General features: G+C 66.8%; 1 protein-coding gene across 4 annotated transcripts; it reads left to right on the top strand.

Moving 5' to 3' along the window:
• Positions 1-2,810: 2,810 nt before the first annotated feature.
• On the top strand, positions 2,811-13,005 carry DDX39B (DExD-box helicase 39B). Of its 4 annotated transcripts, none has more exons than XM_073326932.2 (11): positions 2,811-2,915; positions 5,777-6,015; positions 6,711-6,838; positions 7,083-7,175; positions 7,334-7,517; positions 7,746-7,864; positions 9,098-9,229; positions 9,319-9,428; positions 10,197-10,341; positions 11,656-11,803; positions 12,124-13,005. In XM_073326932.2, the coding sequence occupies exons 2-11, from the start codon at positions 5,805-5,807 to the stop codon at positions 12,138-12,140; spliced, it is 1,287 nt and encodes a 428-aa protein (XP_073183033.1). In that variant the 5' UTR covers positions 2,811-2,915; positions 5,777-5,804; the 3' UTR covers positions 12,141-13,005. The 4 variants fall into 4 exon arrangements, with proteins under 4 accessions (XP_073183033.1, XP_073183034.1, XP_073183032.2 ...); XM_073326933.2 differs by lacking the exon at positions 2,811-2,915 and adding an exon at positions 2,936-3,108; XM_073326930.2 differs by lacking the exon at positions 2,811-2,915 and adding an exon at positions 3,137-3,288.
• Positions 13,006-13,978: the final 973 nt, after the last annotated feature.

Raw genomic sequence — 13,978 nt, 5'->3', positions numbered from 1 at the left:
GGGAGAAAACATCAGAGCGTGATGGACAAAACGTGCCGACGACCCAAACCCCGGGAGAGCGGGAACCGGTGAAGAGACAGGGCCCGGATCCCGAGCGGTCCGGTGGGTCGCAGGGGAGCTGGGCCGGAGCCAACAATCTGCGTGTCAACCCGGCTCCGTGTCAACGTCTCCCTCGAGCAGAGCGTGGCGGCTGCAGGGCCAGGCTGGGGGAAGCGGCACAGGCCGAGGGACGTGCTGGCTGCCACTTTCCACGGCCTCCATTGGCCCGGAACGGCGAACCTGCGGCCAGTGGGAGCTGTGATCGGCCGAACCTGCGGACGCGGCAGGTAAACAAACCGGCCCAGCCTGCCAGCGATTTCCCTGATAGGCCGCGTGCCAAAGGCTGCCGATCCCCGGTCTGAAGGAAGGCCATCAGCTGCCGTTTGGAGGCAGTTATGCACAATACTGAAGATCTCTTTCTAAATTGGCCTGCAGCTTTCGCCACATATTGCTTTCCCCACAGTGCCTGGCACCCCGAAAGTTAGCATTGGTGTTGCCTGCACAGAGTCTCAGTGGGAGAAAATCCCATACCAGGGAGCAGGTTTTGGTCCTGTTTGTTCGACGCATCCCCACTAAGTGTAACAGAGGAACACTCGTCCGACTCACGCCGCACTTCTTCAGTGGGTAAAGGAGCTAGGACGTCGCAAACAATTGCCTCAGATTTTGTGCCAGCAGATGAAAACTTAGGCTGGCAATTTCGTAATTATTTGTGAGGTACGGTGAGCGGACTGGAAACCCTGTCCGTGCCGGACTGAGTGGGCAGCAAACACCCCCTTGCTGCCAAAACCTTTTTCCGCTTCTGTGTCTTGCCTCAGAAGAAACCCGGAAATGGTTGGAGATAAACAAGTTTCTCGGCGTCTCTGTGTTTCTTGCTCTGGAGCTGCATTTCGGCCGCCGTGATCAATGGAGCCACGTGTTCCACACGTCTCGTGGACCCCTGGGCTGTCGGCCGGTGCCGAAGGGCCTTTCGTTAAAAACTTGAACTGCTTTTGGAGGTCTTCGTTAAAATGACACAGCCGTTCCGGAGACATTTTTCTAGCCAAGGCAAACTACTGCTTCTTCTAGGGACACAAAAGAACCAAAGCAACACGGGCAGCAACCGCAGCTGGTGATGGAAGGGAGCTGCCAGCTGGGCGACGGAGCGGCAGCCGCTTGCTGGTGACGCCTAGCTCCGAAGACAGCGCCCAGGCCCGCCGCAGCGCAGAAGTCAGGGCAGCGCGGTGACCACTGGCTCAGCCCAGCGTCTGAACACAGCGGGCTCAGGGCGACTTTCGGCTACCACAAAATGTGCAATTAACGCCCCCTCCCAGGCTAGGCAAACCCTGGAGCTGGGACGAGACGACCCTGCTGCTTTCAGCCTGCAGCTCGGCGAGCCAGCAACCATCAGCGTTCGCCAGTCAGATCGGGCGGACGCTGACAAGCCATTTAGCCAGGTGCCCGTCGCTGACGCGGGTTCCCACCTTCTCGGCGCTGGCCGTGTGCCGAACGGACAGGGAAATGAACCCGCGCGGCGACCCAGCAGGTTGCTCGAAGCCGTCTGCGTTGAGCCTGGCAGTAAGGAGGGCTCAGATGCCGGGGTGGTAATACCAGGCCAGGCTGACGTCTCCGCTCTGCCGTGTGGCCGGAGAGCGGGCGCTCCTGCCGGGGGGCCAGCCAGCGCTGCCGGCGCAAGTCGGGGACCTGTGCCCAGTTTGGGCCAAAGAGTCGGGACGGCTGGGTCAGAGCTGGAGAAGGGGACTGTGCTCCCCCTCACTACAGGGAACATGGCATTATGTGGGCGTGGCCAGAAGGGGGTGCGGCATCACATGGGGTGTGGCCAGAAGCGTGCATGGCATAACAGGGCATGGCCAGAGGGGATGTGGCATCACGGGGTGTGGCCAGAGGGGACCGAGGCCTCATGGGGGACGTGGCCAGAGGGGAGCATGGCATCACGGGGGTGTGGCCAGGGAGAAGTGTGGCTTCATGGGGGACGTGGCCAGAGGGGAGCATGGCACCACGGGGGTGTGGCCAGGGAGAAGCGTGGCATCATAGGGGCGTGGCCAGAGGGGAGCATGGCATCACGGGGGTGTGGCCAGGGAGAAGTGTGGCCTCATGGGGGACGTGGCCAGAGGGGAGCATGGCATCACAGGGGTGTGGACAGGGAGAAGCGTGGCATCATAGGGGCGTGGCCAGAGGGGAGCATGGCATCATGGGGGTGTGGCCAGGGAGAAGCGTGGCATCATGGGGGCGTGGCCAGAGGGGAGCGTGGCATCACGGGGTTGTGGCCAGAGGGGAGCGTGCCCTCAAGGGGGCGTGGCCAGAGGGGAGCATGACATCACAAAGACGTGGCCGGGGGGGGGAGCGTGGCCTCAAGGGGCTGTGGTCAGAGGGGGACATATCATTATGGTGACCATGGCCACAGGGCAGCGTGGCAACATGGAGGGCTGCCCCCCCCCCGGCGCCATGACCCCCAGTGACGTCAGCCCAGGACAAGGCCTCAGAGGCAAAGTGAAGCCTGAACCAAACTACTCCCAGTCCCTCCCCCCATGGCCGGCACTGCCAGAAGGACCCCGTGGGAAAAACAATCCCCCCGCCCCCTCCGGCTGCGGGGAGAGGTGCCCTCCTCAGTCGCCTGATCAAACACATGCACCCGCGAATCCGGAGCGCTCGGGTCCGTCCCCGTCGGGGGAAAGAAATGCTACACAGTGCCCCACTGTTGTGTGTGTGTGTTTTTTAATCAATCAGGCGCTGGGCTAGACAGCCCCATCCGGCGCTGGGTCCTCGCCGCCGCGCGCTCCGCTCCTCCCCCGCCCCGCATGCCGGAAGTGGAGGCGCTGCTCACTTGTGGCCGCGGCCGCTGCGCGGAGGAGACTTGGGCGCCCCTCCCCCCGCAGGAGGTAAGAGGCCTCGGCGAGAATCGGTCGCGCATCGCCGCCATCTTGGGGCATCCGCCGCCCGGGGGGGCCGATACCCCTTCTCCGGGCGATTCTCTCTCCGATGGGCCCGGGCTCGGGGGCCATTTCCCGCTCCCGACCCCCGATCATGGGCCTGGAAGGGGCCCCGGGGGCCGGGGTGGACGGATTCCCCATTGTGCGTCTGTATGGCCGGGAATCCAAGATGGCGCCGGCCCTGCTCCCGTCTCCTCCTCCCGGCCCGCTCCGCCATCCGCGAACATCGGCCCCGTCCTGCTTCCCTGCCCCCGGGGGCCCGGCCGAGTGGGGAGGGGGGACGCCCCCGCCGCCCCCCAGCGGGATATTGGGGGGCCGCGAAGTAAACAAATAAAGAAATATGGCGCTTAAGACGCCCCCCCCCCGGCTATAGGGGGAGCCTATGGCCAGCCGCAGGGCTCCTTGCAAGCGGGGGTGGGGGGGTGCAGTGCATGGGTGCGGGGTGCAACATGGGGTATATAAGGGAGGGGGCGTGGGAGTTGCAATGCAGGGGGAGGGGTGCAGGGTGGGGGCGGCAGTGCGGAGGGAGGGGGGTGTAATGTGGGGGGTGGGATCTCCCCGGTGGAGGGGGAACAAGGGTGGGGGGTGCAGTTAATTGGGGGTAGTGTCCAAAGGCTGGGTAGGTGCATGGGGAGGGCGGGACCCCTGAAGTGTGTAGGGGCCATGGGGGGGGCGTGGAAGCAGATTTCCCCCCCCCCCCATCTATTGCAAGCTGCATGTGGAGACTTGGGGGCTGCCCCCTGGCAGCCTGGGAAGCAGGTTGCTGTGGGGTGCGGGCAGCCCCTGTTTCCTCCTGGTTGGCAAGGGAAGATGGGGGCACCTCCGTATGGGGGCACCTCCAGGGAGGGGTGTGGGGTGCTGGGGCAGCTCCCCCCGATCCTTGACATTGCCGGGGGGGGGGGTGGAGTTACAGGGGGTGCATCTGCCCCCGGCCATTGTTTGCTTTGTCCTGCGCAAGGGGAGGGTTTTGGGGAGCAGTAGACGGGAGCATCCCAATGTCTGACGCACCTGCTGTATGTTGGGGGGGGTAGGAGCGTGACCCCAAATCGTAATCTCCTTCCCCGCTCCCCTCCCAGAGCTGGAGAGAGAACCCAGGAGTCCTGGCTTTCACTGTGTGTCTGGAGTCACTAGGGAGCCCGGGGGCCCCCCCAGTATTGCAGGCTGTAGCTAGGGATCGGGGTCCAGTTTGCAAAGGACACTGGTGGGGTTTGGGGGCTACGGCTGCACCCCAAGGATTGCTTGTTGCACACGGACCTCCCCTCAACGTGGGGCTTCTGGGGCATGGCTGCACCCCATTATCTGCTGCGGGGTACGGATCCAGCCTCCCCCGTACCCACGGTTTGCATTGGAGGTGAACCCTAGTGCCCCTGGAGCTCACGTGTGGGTGGGATCTAGGGGGGGCGGCTGCACCTCATTATAGTGGGGGGGCTGGATTCTATATAGCAGTACATGGGGGGGGCATATGGGGTGTGAAAACAGCCCGCCAGGTACTGGGAGGGGGAGCGGGAGGATGACCCCCCAAAACACTCCTCTGTAGCCGGCTCGCACTGGGGCAGGGTGCATGTGTGGGGTACACATGCGGCTCCCCAGGGCACAGTGGGCTCAAGTGGATGTGGGGGTGCAGCAACACCCCCGGAGTTAGTCCCGGGGTGGCTGGGGGTCGAGCGGCACCCCCCGATTGCATGGCTCCCTTGGGGTTAGGGGGTATCTCACGTCCGCAGGGCCAGGGGGTGCTGGACGAAGGGGGGGCATTTGGGGTCTCAGCACCAGTGGGAGATTTGGGGGTGACCCAATTTGAACCCCATACTTGGGGGGGGGGCTATTGAGGGAGACATGGAGACGTTAGCTGGATAAAGGATTTTCCTAATTGGATTCTGGTCCAGCCCCAGGGCAGGGACTGGCTGTCTCTGGGGGCGGGGAATGGGGTGTGGGGGGCGCCGGGGCGAGGGCTGGCTGTCTCTGCGGGCAGGGAATGGGGTACGGGGGCTGGCTGTCTTTTGGTGCGAGGGCAGGCTGTCTCTGCGGGCGGGGAATGGGGTATGGGGGCGCTGGTCTTGGGGGAGGGCAGGCTGGCTCTGGGGGCGGGGAATGGGATGGGGGGGGCCGGTCCCAGGGCGGGGACTGGCTGTCTCTGCAGGCAGGGGATGGGGGGGGGCGGTCCCGGGGCGGGGACTGGCTGTCTCTGCGGGCGGGGAATGGGGTCCAGGGGGCGCTGATCCCGGTTGAGGGCAGGCTGGCTCTGGGGGCTGGGAATGGGGTCCGGGGGGCGCTGATCCCGGTTGAGGGCAGGCTGGCTCTGGGGGCTGGGAATGGGGTCCGGGGGGCGCTGATCCCGGTTGAGGGCAGGCTGGCTCTGGGGGTGGGGAATAGGGTCCAGGGGGGGCCGATCCCGGGGTGAGGGCAGGCTGGCTCTAGGGGCGGGGAATGGGGTCCAGGGGGGGCTGATCCCGGGGTGGGGGCAGGCTGGCTCTGGGGGCGGGGAATGGGGCCCGGGGGGGCCGATCCTGGGGCGGGGAATGGGGCCCGGGGGGGCCGATCCTGGGGCGGGGAATGGGGTCCGGGGGGGCCGATCCTGGGGCGGGGGCAGGCTGGCTCTAGGGGCGGGGAATGGGGCCCGGGGGGGCTGATCCCAGGGCGAGGAATAGGGTCCGGGGGGGCTGATCCCGGGGCGGGGGCAGGCTGGCTCTAGGGGCGGGGAATGGGGTCCGGGGGGGCCGATCCCGGGGCGGGGGCAGGCTAGCTCTGGGGGTGGGGAATGGGGTCCGGAGTGGCCGGTCCCAGGCCCCCGGCTGACCCCGCTGCCCCCCCAGTCTCAGCAGGCCCCCTCCCGGTGCCGCCATGGCGGAGAACGACGTGGATAACGAGCTGCTGGATTATGAGGATGACGAGGTGGAGAACCAGGCGGGGGGCGACGGGGTGGACGTGCCCCCCAAGAAGGACGTCAAGGGCTCCTACGTCTCCATCCACAGCTCCGGCTTCCGGGACTTTCTGCTGAAACCCGAGCTCCTCCGCGCCATCGTCGACTGCGGCTTCGAGCACCCCTCGGAAGGTCAGCCGGACGCCTGGGTCCCACTCCCGGCACTCGGGGGAGGGGGGCCGTGGGGGTCAGAGCACGGGGGCTGGGCACCAGGACTCCTGGGTTCTCTCCCCAGCTCTGGGAGGGGAGTGGGGCCTGGTGGTTAGAGCGGGGGGGGCTGGGAGCCAGGACTCCTGGGTTCTCTCTTGGGGAGGGGAGTGGGGCCTGGTGGTTAGAGCAGTGGGGGGCTGGGAGCCAGGACTCCTGGGTTCTCTCCCGGCTCGGGGAGGGGCGTGGGGCCTGCTGGTTAGAGCTGGGGGGGCTGGGTGCCAGGACTCCTGGGTTCTCTCCCGGCTCGGGGAGGGGCGTGGGGCCTGCTGGTTAGAGCGGGGGGGGCTGGGTGCCAGGACTCCTGGGTTCTCTCCCGGCTTGGGGAGGGGCGTGGGGCCTGGTGGTTAGAGCGGGGGGGGCTGGGAGCCAGGACTCCTGGGTTCTCTCTTGGGGAGGGGAGTGGGGCCTGGTGGTTAGAGCAGGGGGGAGCTGGGAGCCAGGACTCCTGGGTTCTCTCCCGGCTCGGGGAGGGGAGGGGAGTGGGGCCTGGTGGTTAGAGCAGGGGGGGGCTGGGAGCCAGGACTCCTGGGTTCTCTCCCGGCTCGGGGAGGGGAGTGGGGCCTGGTGGTTGGGGGGCTGGGTGAGCCCCGGCTGACCCCAGCCCCGCTGCCCTGCAGTGCAGCACGAGTGCATCCCGCAGGCCATCCTGGGCATGGACGTGCTGTGCCAGGCCAAGTCGGGCATGGGCAAGACGGCCGTCTTCGTGCTGGCCACGCTGCAGCAGCTGGAGCCCGTCACGGGGCAGGTGAGGGGGCCGGGAATGTGGGGGGCGGGACCCACTGGGAACGGCCTGGGGGGGTAGAGCCCATTTCGGGTGTTGGGGGGCGGGGAGAGACCAATTGGTGACTGACGGGGGGAGGGAAGGGAAGGGGGAGACCATTGAATTGGGAGGTGGAAGGGCCGGTTGGAAGTGGCCGGGGGGCTGTGAGGAGGGGGGCTAGGGCTGCGTGGGGATGGGGGGTCCCCGCACTAACGCCCCCGTCCCCCAGGTGTCTGTGCTGGTGATGTGCCACACGCGGGAGCTGGCGTTCCAGATCAGCAAGGAGTACGAGCGCTTCTCCAAGTACATGCCCAGTGTCAAGGTGAGGGGCAGGGAGCTGGGCGGGGGGGGGCAGCCAGGCTTGGGGGAGGCAAGGAGCTGGTTTTGGGGGTGAGGCGCCATCTTGAGGGGTGGGGGCAGGGAGCGGGACTGGGGCGCAGGAGGGCAGCCAGCGGAGGGTCTCACCCTGCCCCCCCCCAGGTGGCGGTGTTTTTCGGGGGCCTGTCCATCAAGAAGGACGAGGAGGTGCTGAAGAAGAACTGCCCCCACATCGTGGTGGGGACGCCAGGCCGGATCCTGGCCCTGGCGCGCAACAAGAGCCTCAACCTCAAACACATCAAGCATTTCATCCTGGACGAGTGCGACAAGATGCTGGAGCAGCTCGGTGAGCGGGGGGACCCCCTGGGGCCCCGTAGAGCAGCGGGAGGGGCAGGACGGGGACATGGGGGGACCCTATAGCGTAGGAGGGGCAGGTTGTCCCTGGGGGCAACTGGGCGCATCCCATTCCTGACCCCGCCCTGCACGGCTGGGGGACGTGGGGCAGGTTTCCTGTGGGGGGTCCCAGCCACCCTGGGCTCACCCCGTTGCTGACCTCGCCCCCTTCTCCCCCCAGATATGCGCCGGGACGTCCAGGAGATCTTCCGCATGACCCCGCACGAAAAGCAGGTCATGATGTTTAGCGCCACCCTGAGCAAGGAAATCCGCCCTGTCTGCCGCAAATTCATGCAAGACGTAATTACCCCCTTCTACCTTCTTTGCCCCCCCGGCGCCCCCGCCCCCGGGGCGGCGCACGGGCCGCAGCGCCAGGACCGGCCCCTAGCACAGGCCCCCAGAGCTTCCGGAAGATCACTCGGGTTACGCTAGCCTCGGCACCCCCCCGGCGCGGAAAACAGGGCGCCCCCTCTTCCCGCCCTCCCCCCCGCCCCCCCTTCCTTCCCAGCGCGGCATCCACCCGGCACCGCAGCCTCCGGATCAGCTGGCCCCATACACCCAGGCAAGTGAGTGCTCCGTCTACCACGCACAGAGCCAGAGACCCCCCACCCCCCCTCCCAGCCCCCCCGGCGCTCTGGAGACTGGCAGCACCCCCCGTGGCGAAGAGCAGCGGCGAGAGCGGAGACGGCCCGGCGGCGGCTCGCAGAGACTCGGCGGCGCCAGGATCCGGCTTATCCTTTTTCGGAACCGGCCTCGGGGGGCGGGGTTGGGGCTCACGGCAAATCTTCCCCCTCCCCCCCACCAAGAGCGAGACGTGGGGGCAGTGGAGTGCGGGAGGCAAGGGGTTAATCGGAACCCCTCCTCCCCGAGACGGCCCAGGGGGGCTTCACCTGGGGCTTGCTGGGGGCTACGCCAAGGGGAGGGCGCTTTCCCGGGCTCAGGGTTTGCATGCTGGGAAATTTCCCAGTGCATGCTGGGGGCTGTGTCAAGGGGAGGAGCCTAGAACTTTTGCCTCCTAGCTGGGAGCCCAGTGCATGCTGGGAAATCTCACCGGGCACCAGAGAAGGCAGGCAACCTAGCTGGGTCCAGCCCCTTCCTTGCCTGCCATTTCCCAGCAGGCACTGGGCACTGGCAGGTTGGCGTCTGTGCCCTCTGGCCGTGCCCTCCCTGTTGGCTGGCTGTGAATGGGGGCGTTATGTCTTGGGGGGCTGCTCCCCCCTCCGTTCCCCAGCGTGGGGCCATCAAGCCAGTGGCCCTGGCTGGTAGGGTCGTGGAGAGTAGTGGGGTGCTTTCCCCACAGGACCCCCCCCGCCTGCGGGGGCGGAGCAGTCCAGGGGGGACGGGGCAGTATGCTTCCTAGAGCGCTCAGCCCTGGGGCCTCAGGGCTCGCAGCCCTGGGGGCTCAGCGGGGACCCGGTGTCCAGGCTGTTATCCAGGGGGCCCTGGGAGGGTATCTGGGGCACAGGTGGGGCGTGGGGGCGGGGTCTCTCCCCCAGGGCGGGCGGCGGGGTTCACCCTGCTCTGCCCCCCCAGCCCATGGAGATCTTCGTGGACGACGAGACCAAGCTGACGCTGCACGGCCTGCAGCAGTATTACGTCAAGCTGAAGGACAACGAGAAGAACCGCAAGCTCTTCGACCTGCTGGACGTGCTGGAGTTCAACCAGGTAGCGCCCCGCGGACCCAGGCGTCCGGGACGGGGCCCCAGGCCTCCGGGCGGTGCGCGCTCTCTCACCCCCTCCCTCCGCCCCCCCAGGTGGTGATCTTCGTCAAGTCGGTGCAGCGCTGCATCGCCCTGGCCCAGCTGCTGGTGGAGCAGAACTTCCCGGCCATCGCCATCCACCGGGGCATGCCCCAGGAGGAGAGGTGAGGGGGGCTGGGGCTCCGGGAGGGGGGGCGGGATGGGATCCCGGGGGGCAAGCGCTGGGTCCCCCAAACTCTGCAGCCTGGGCCGTGTCCCACAACGCCTGGCTCGTGACCAGCCGCAGACCCCCCCCGGCAGCCCCAGAGCCGCGCGCCAGCCGAGCCCCCCCGGTCCCAGCACTGGACCCCGGGAATACACCGCCGTCCATGGAAGGCGGACGTGCGCCGGCCTGTGCAACCCCGGGCGGGTTTACCGCAGGCTTCGTCCCAGCTCCCTGGGGCAGGTCCGTGGGGAATACGTTCCTTGCCTGCAAACGAGATGTCCGGGGTGGGCACGAAGTCGGAGCTCGTCACCGCCAGGACCCCGCAGCCCGGTTACACCGGGCAGCACCGAGACGAAGCGGGTTGTGGATTGGGACTCGCCTGCTGGACGGGGGCTGGTGACGGCCGAACCCCCAGCCGGGCGCTGGTACCTCCTCCCTGGCATTGTGCCCCTCCGCCGGCTCCAGGGCAGCCGCCCAACACGTTCCCGGGGCGTCGTGCGCGTTCGTGGTGCCCCGATTTGACTTTCAGCTGATGGTCGCCTCGCCCCGATACCGCCCGTGGCCTGCTTCGTTGGCACGCTCGCAAGTCTATGTAAATGAGGAATGTGGGGGTTACAGGACACTCCCCTGAGTTAGTGTCACAGTGGGGGTGCTTTGTCCATGGGGGGGGCTGCCGGGGGCTCAGGCCAGGCAGTGACCCCAAATACCTTCCCCTGCCCCCTCCCAGGCTGTCCCGCTACCAGCAGTTCAAGGATTTCCAGCGCCGGATCCTGGTGGCCACCAACCTCTTTGGGCGGGGGATGGACATCGAGCGGGTCAACATCGCCTTCAACTACGACATGCCCGAGGACTCGGACACCTACCTGCACCGGGTGAGCCGGACGCCTGGGTCCCATCCTGCGGGGGTGTTGGGAGCCGGGATGCCGGGGTTCTGTCCCAAGCTCTGGGAGGGGAGTGGGGGCTAGTGGTTAGAGCAGGGGGCTGGGAGTACTCCTGCGGGCATTCTGCGCCAAAACATTCCCACAATATTTTCAAGTTTTGCAAAAACCTGGGAATTTTATTTGTCAAATAAATGTGGAGGCTCCAGCCTGGCAGTGGGGAGCTCAGGCCGCTGGCTGCACAGAGGTGGGAGATCACCCGGGTCACGACTCGGCAGGGTGACTGCACCCAACCCTGACAAGTGCAAGGACCCAGGGCCCTGCCCCTCCATGCCAGGTGCACCAGGTGTGGACAGGCAGGCCCAGCAAGGCAGGATCCAAGTGTGGAGGGGCTTAGGGTGGGGGGATCCAGGTGTGGGGTGTGGGACAGTCTGGCGGCTCAGTGGGGGATCCGGGTGCGGCGGGGATCTGGATGCACAGGGGCTTGCTGGGGGGTTCTGGGTGCAACGGTAATGGGGCTCTGCAGGGGGGTGTCCAGGTGAAGGTGGTTGGGGCTCGGTGGGGTGGGGGTGAGGGTGGCTTGTCGGGGCGGTCCAGGTGCAGAGGAGTGGGGCCCTTCGGGGGTGTTCTGTGTGCGGGGCTGGGTGAGGCTCAGCAGGAGGGTATGGGGGGTCTGGATGGGTGGGGGTTGGGCGGATGGGGCAGTAGCTCCCTGTGCAGGGATCCCTCCCCCTGCAGCTAAGGAGCGATGGGCGCAGGAAGTGGTGGGAGGGGGAGGAGTTTACAGAGCTTCCTGCAGCCGGGGGGGCAATCTGGGGGTGGGGGAAGAGGAAGTCCCGTCCCCCCCCAGCAGGGCGGGGGAGCAATCTGGGGGTGGGGGAAGAGGAAGTCCCGTCCTCCCCCGGCAGGGCGGGGGAGCAATCTGGGGGTGGGGGAAGAGGAAGTCCCATCCCCCCTGCCCCGCCGGGATTAGCAGCTGATCCCAGCGCAGGGTAGGAGCCACCAGCCAGGTCCCCCCGCCCCGGCCCCACAGAGATTTACCCCTCTGCCAGCTGCCCTGGGCACCCGACATACTGCTGGGGAGGGGCACACGGCCGCTCTTGGGGCTTCCCTTGGCTTCCCCGTCAGAAACGCATTTCTCTGCGGGGGAGCAAAGCAGTCTGCGGGGGACGTGAATTCTGCGCCTGCGCAGTGATGCAGGATTCCCCCAGGAGCAGCTGGGAGCCAGGACTCCTGGGTTCTCTCCCCGGCTCTGGGAGGGGCGTGGGGGCTGGGCGGCGCGAGGCTCTAACCCCCCCATCCCTATAGGTGGCGCGGGCTGGGCGGTTCGGCACCAAGGGCCTGGCCATCACCTTCGTGTCGGACGAGAACGACGCCAAGATCCTCAACGACGTGCAGGATCGCTTCGAGGTGAACATCAGCGAGCTCCCCGACGAGATCGACATCTCCTCCTACAGTGAGTTCCCGGGGGCCGAGGGGGGCAGCCCCTGATGGGCCGGGGATTGCTGCGAGCACACGGATCCCTGGTGGGGAGCCCAGGGAGGGGTGCAGGGACTGAGGGGGGGTGGCCCTGTCAGCTGATCTCTGCCCCCCACCTCCTTGGAGGCCCGCGGTGCCTGTAATGTCTTCCCCCCGCCCCTGCCATTCACGTGGGCTCTTCCTGAGATTCCCCTGTGGGGCCCAGCCCCCTGGCTGTGCCGAGGGGGGAGCAGGACGGGGTGTGGGGGGTTCCCCGGGGGCGCAGCCATTAACCTCCCTCTCCTCTCCCTCCCGCAGTCGAACAGACTCGATAAGGGGCGTCCTCGACACTCCTCGTCCCGCGTCGTCGTCCTTCTTTTGGTGGTTTTAACGCCTCCCCCACCCCACCCCCGTTTCATTTCCGAGAGCTGAGGAGGAGGATGGCCCTGCCCTGAGGACCGCAGCCCTGTCAGACTTCGGGGGGCGGGACGGGGGCGGGAGAACCACTGGAAGAGTGGACTGGAGCGGTGGGGGGGCATCAGGACAGCAGGGTTCACCCCGTCCTGCCCTGCTGTGGTGGGAGGATCCCACCTCCCACCCACCCGCTGTGGGAAGCATCCCACGTCTCCCACCAATGATCCCTGACCTTTGTTGGCACCGATAGAAGGATCCCACTGCTCCCACCAACAGTCCCTGAACCCACTTCGCCAGGTGCGGGATCCACCACCGCCGAGCCCTGATCCCACGTGGGCACTAACCCAAGGAGGATCCCAGCTCTGCCACCAGCGCTCCCTGGTCTGGCTTGCTGGCCCCCCCGGAAGACGGCTCCCACGCCTGTCGCCAGCTCCGACCCCGTCCTGTAAGAATTCCAGCCTCGCGAGCCCTTCGCTCCCGGCCGGGCTGACGCAGGGCCCCCTCCCCCGGTTCCCTGCGACTCGAGGCCATTTTTGTTTTTATAGGAAAAAAAAAAAAGAAAATCCTGAAAAAAAAGCCCCCACCCCCCGCGTCCTGTCTTTTATACCAAGGTTGGAGCCGGTTTTACCAGCGTCTTGCGGTTTTTGTGCGTTTCCTCGTTTTTCGTTGTCTGCATGGAGCGTCCGGGCCACGCGGTGCCCTGCCGGGCCAGTGGGCGCTGGGGGCACCGTGTGCGGGCAGGTTTGGTAACGTCGCCCTGAGGATGGATTAAAAGACTTGTCAGAAGCCAGAGCCTGCTGCTGCTTTTTTGGGGGGGGGGGGTGTCGTCCCGGACACCTGGCCCCTGGGAGGAACCCCCCTCAGTGCGATGGCCCTTCGCGGGGGTCCGCGCTCTCCAGGGCCAGGCCCCGCTGCCCCCAGGGAGTCCCCTCACCCTGGCCCCCCCGGTCCTTCCCACGGCTCCGGCCTGCAGGGACTCTCTGCCAGCGTCACAGGAGGGTTATGGGGGGTCTAGATGCACCCCAGGCAGGTCTTGGGGGTCTCAGGCCTAGTGCCCCTCAGCACAGGCCATGCTGGGCCAGGTCCCTCAGCCCATTGTCCTGCCACTGGCCAGAACCAGCTGCTCCCGAGCTGGGGGGGCCCCCAGTCACTGGGTCCCCAATCTCCAGGCCGTGGTCTGGGTCCCAGCTGGCAGGCGGGCTCACACCTGGTCCCCAGCAGCAACAACCCCCCTATGCTGTTACACAGGGAAACTGAGGCACACAGTACACATGCAAACACAGGAAAATCCCCTGCTTTGTCACACCTGGCTCCCAGCCCCCCCCTGTTCTAACCACTGGATTCCCCCCTGCCCCAAGCCCGAAGAGAACCCAGGCGTCCTGGCTCCCAACCCACTTCAATCACTGGACCCACCCCCCTCCCTTCCCAGAGCCAGGGGAGACCCCAGGCATGCGAAAGGAGGTTACAGAGGTTCCTGTCCCAGCAGTGTTCTGGGCTCAGTGGATTTGGGGTTCCAGGAGGAGTCGGGGGGGGGGGAGCTCCCTTTCCCTGGATTGCTTGTGGGGCTGGGCTGCTCCCACCCTGATCAGCAGGAGTTTTCCCTCGACCCCAGAGCCAGGGCTGTAACTCCCCCCACCCCGCCTTGCCCCCACCTGCCCACATCTCCCTCTAGCCCGAGGAGCCTCCCCCTTGCCCAGGTCCCCCCCAATGGAGCAGCCTCCTGCCCCGAACCCCAGCTGCACCATGGGAGCGAACTGGC

The sequence above is a fragment of the Lepidochelys kempii genome, chromosome 14 (genome assembly GCF_965140285.1).
Source record: "Lepidochelys kempii isolate rLepKem1 chromosome 14, rLepKem1.hap1, whole genome shotgun sequence".
Classification (NCBI taxonomy): Eukaryota; Metazoa; Chordata; order Testudines; family Cheloniidae; genus Lepidochelys; species Lepidochelys kempii.
This window is presented reverse-complemented; position numbering and strand designations above follow the sequence as displayed.

Bases quoted from the DNA above. Each gene is read 5' to 3' on its own strand.
- DDX39B (XM_073326932.2), top strand. From the start codon at position 5,805: ATGGCGGAGAACGACGTGGATAACGAGCTGCTGGATTATGAGGATGAC. The intron at 6,016-6,710 runs GTCAGCCGGACG...GCTGCCCTGCAG, and splicing joins CTTCGAGCACCCCTCGGAAG to TGCAGCACGAGTGCATCCCG. The intron at 9,230-9,318 runs GTAGCGCCCCGC...CCGCCCCCCCAG, and splicing joins ACGTGCTGGAGTTCAACCAG to GTGGTGATCTTCGTCAAGTC.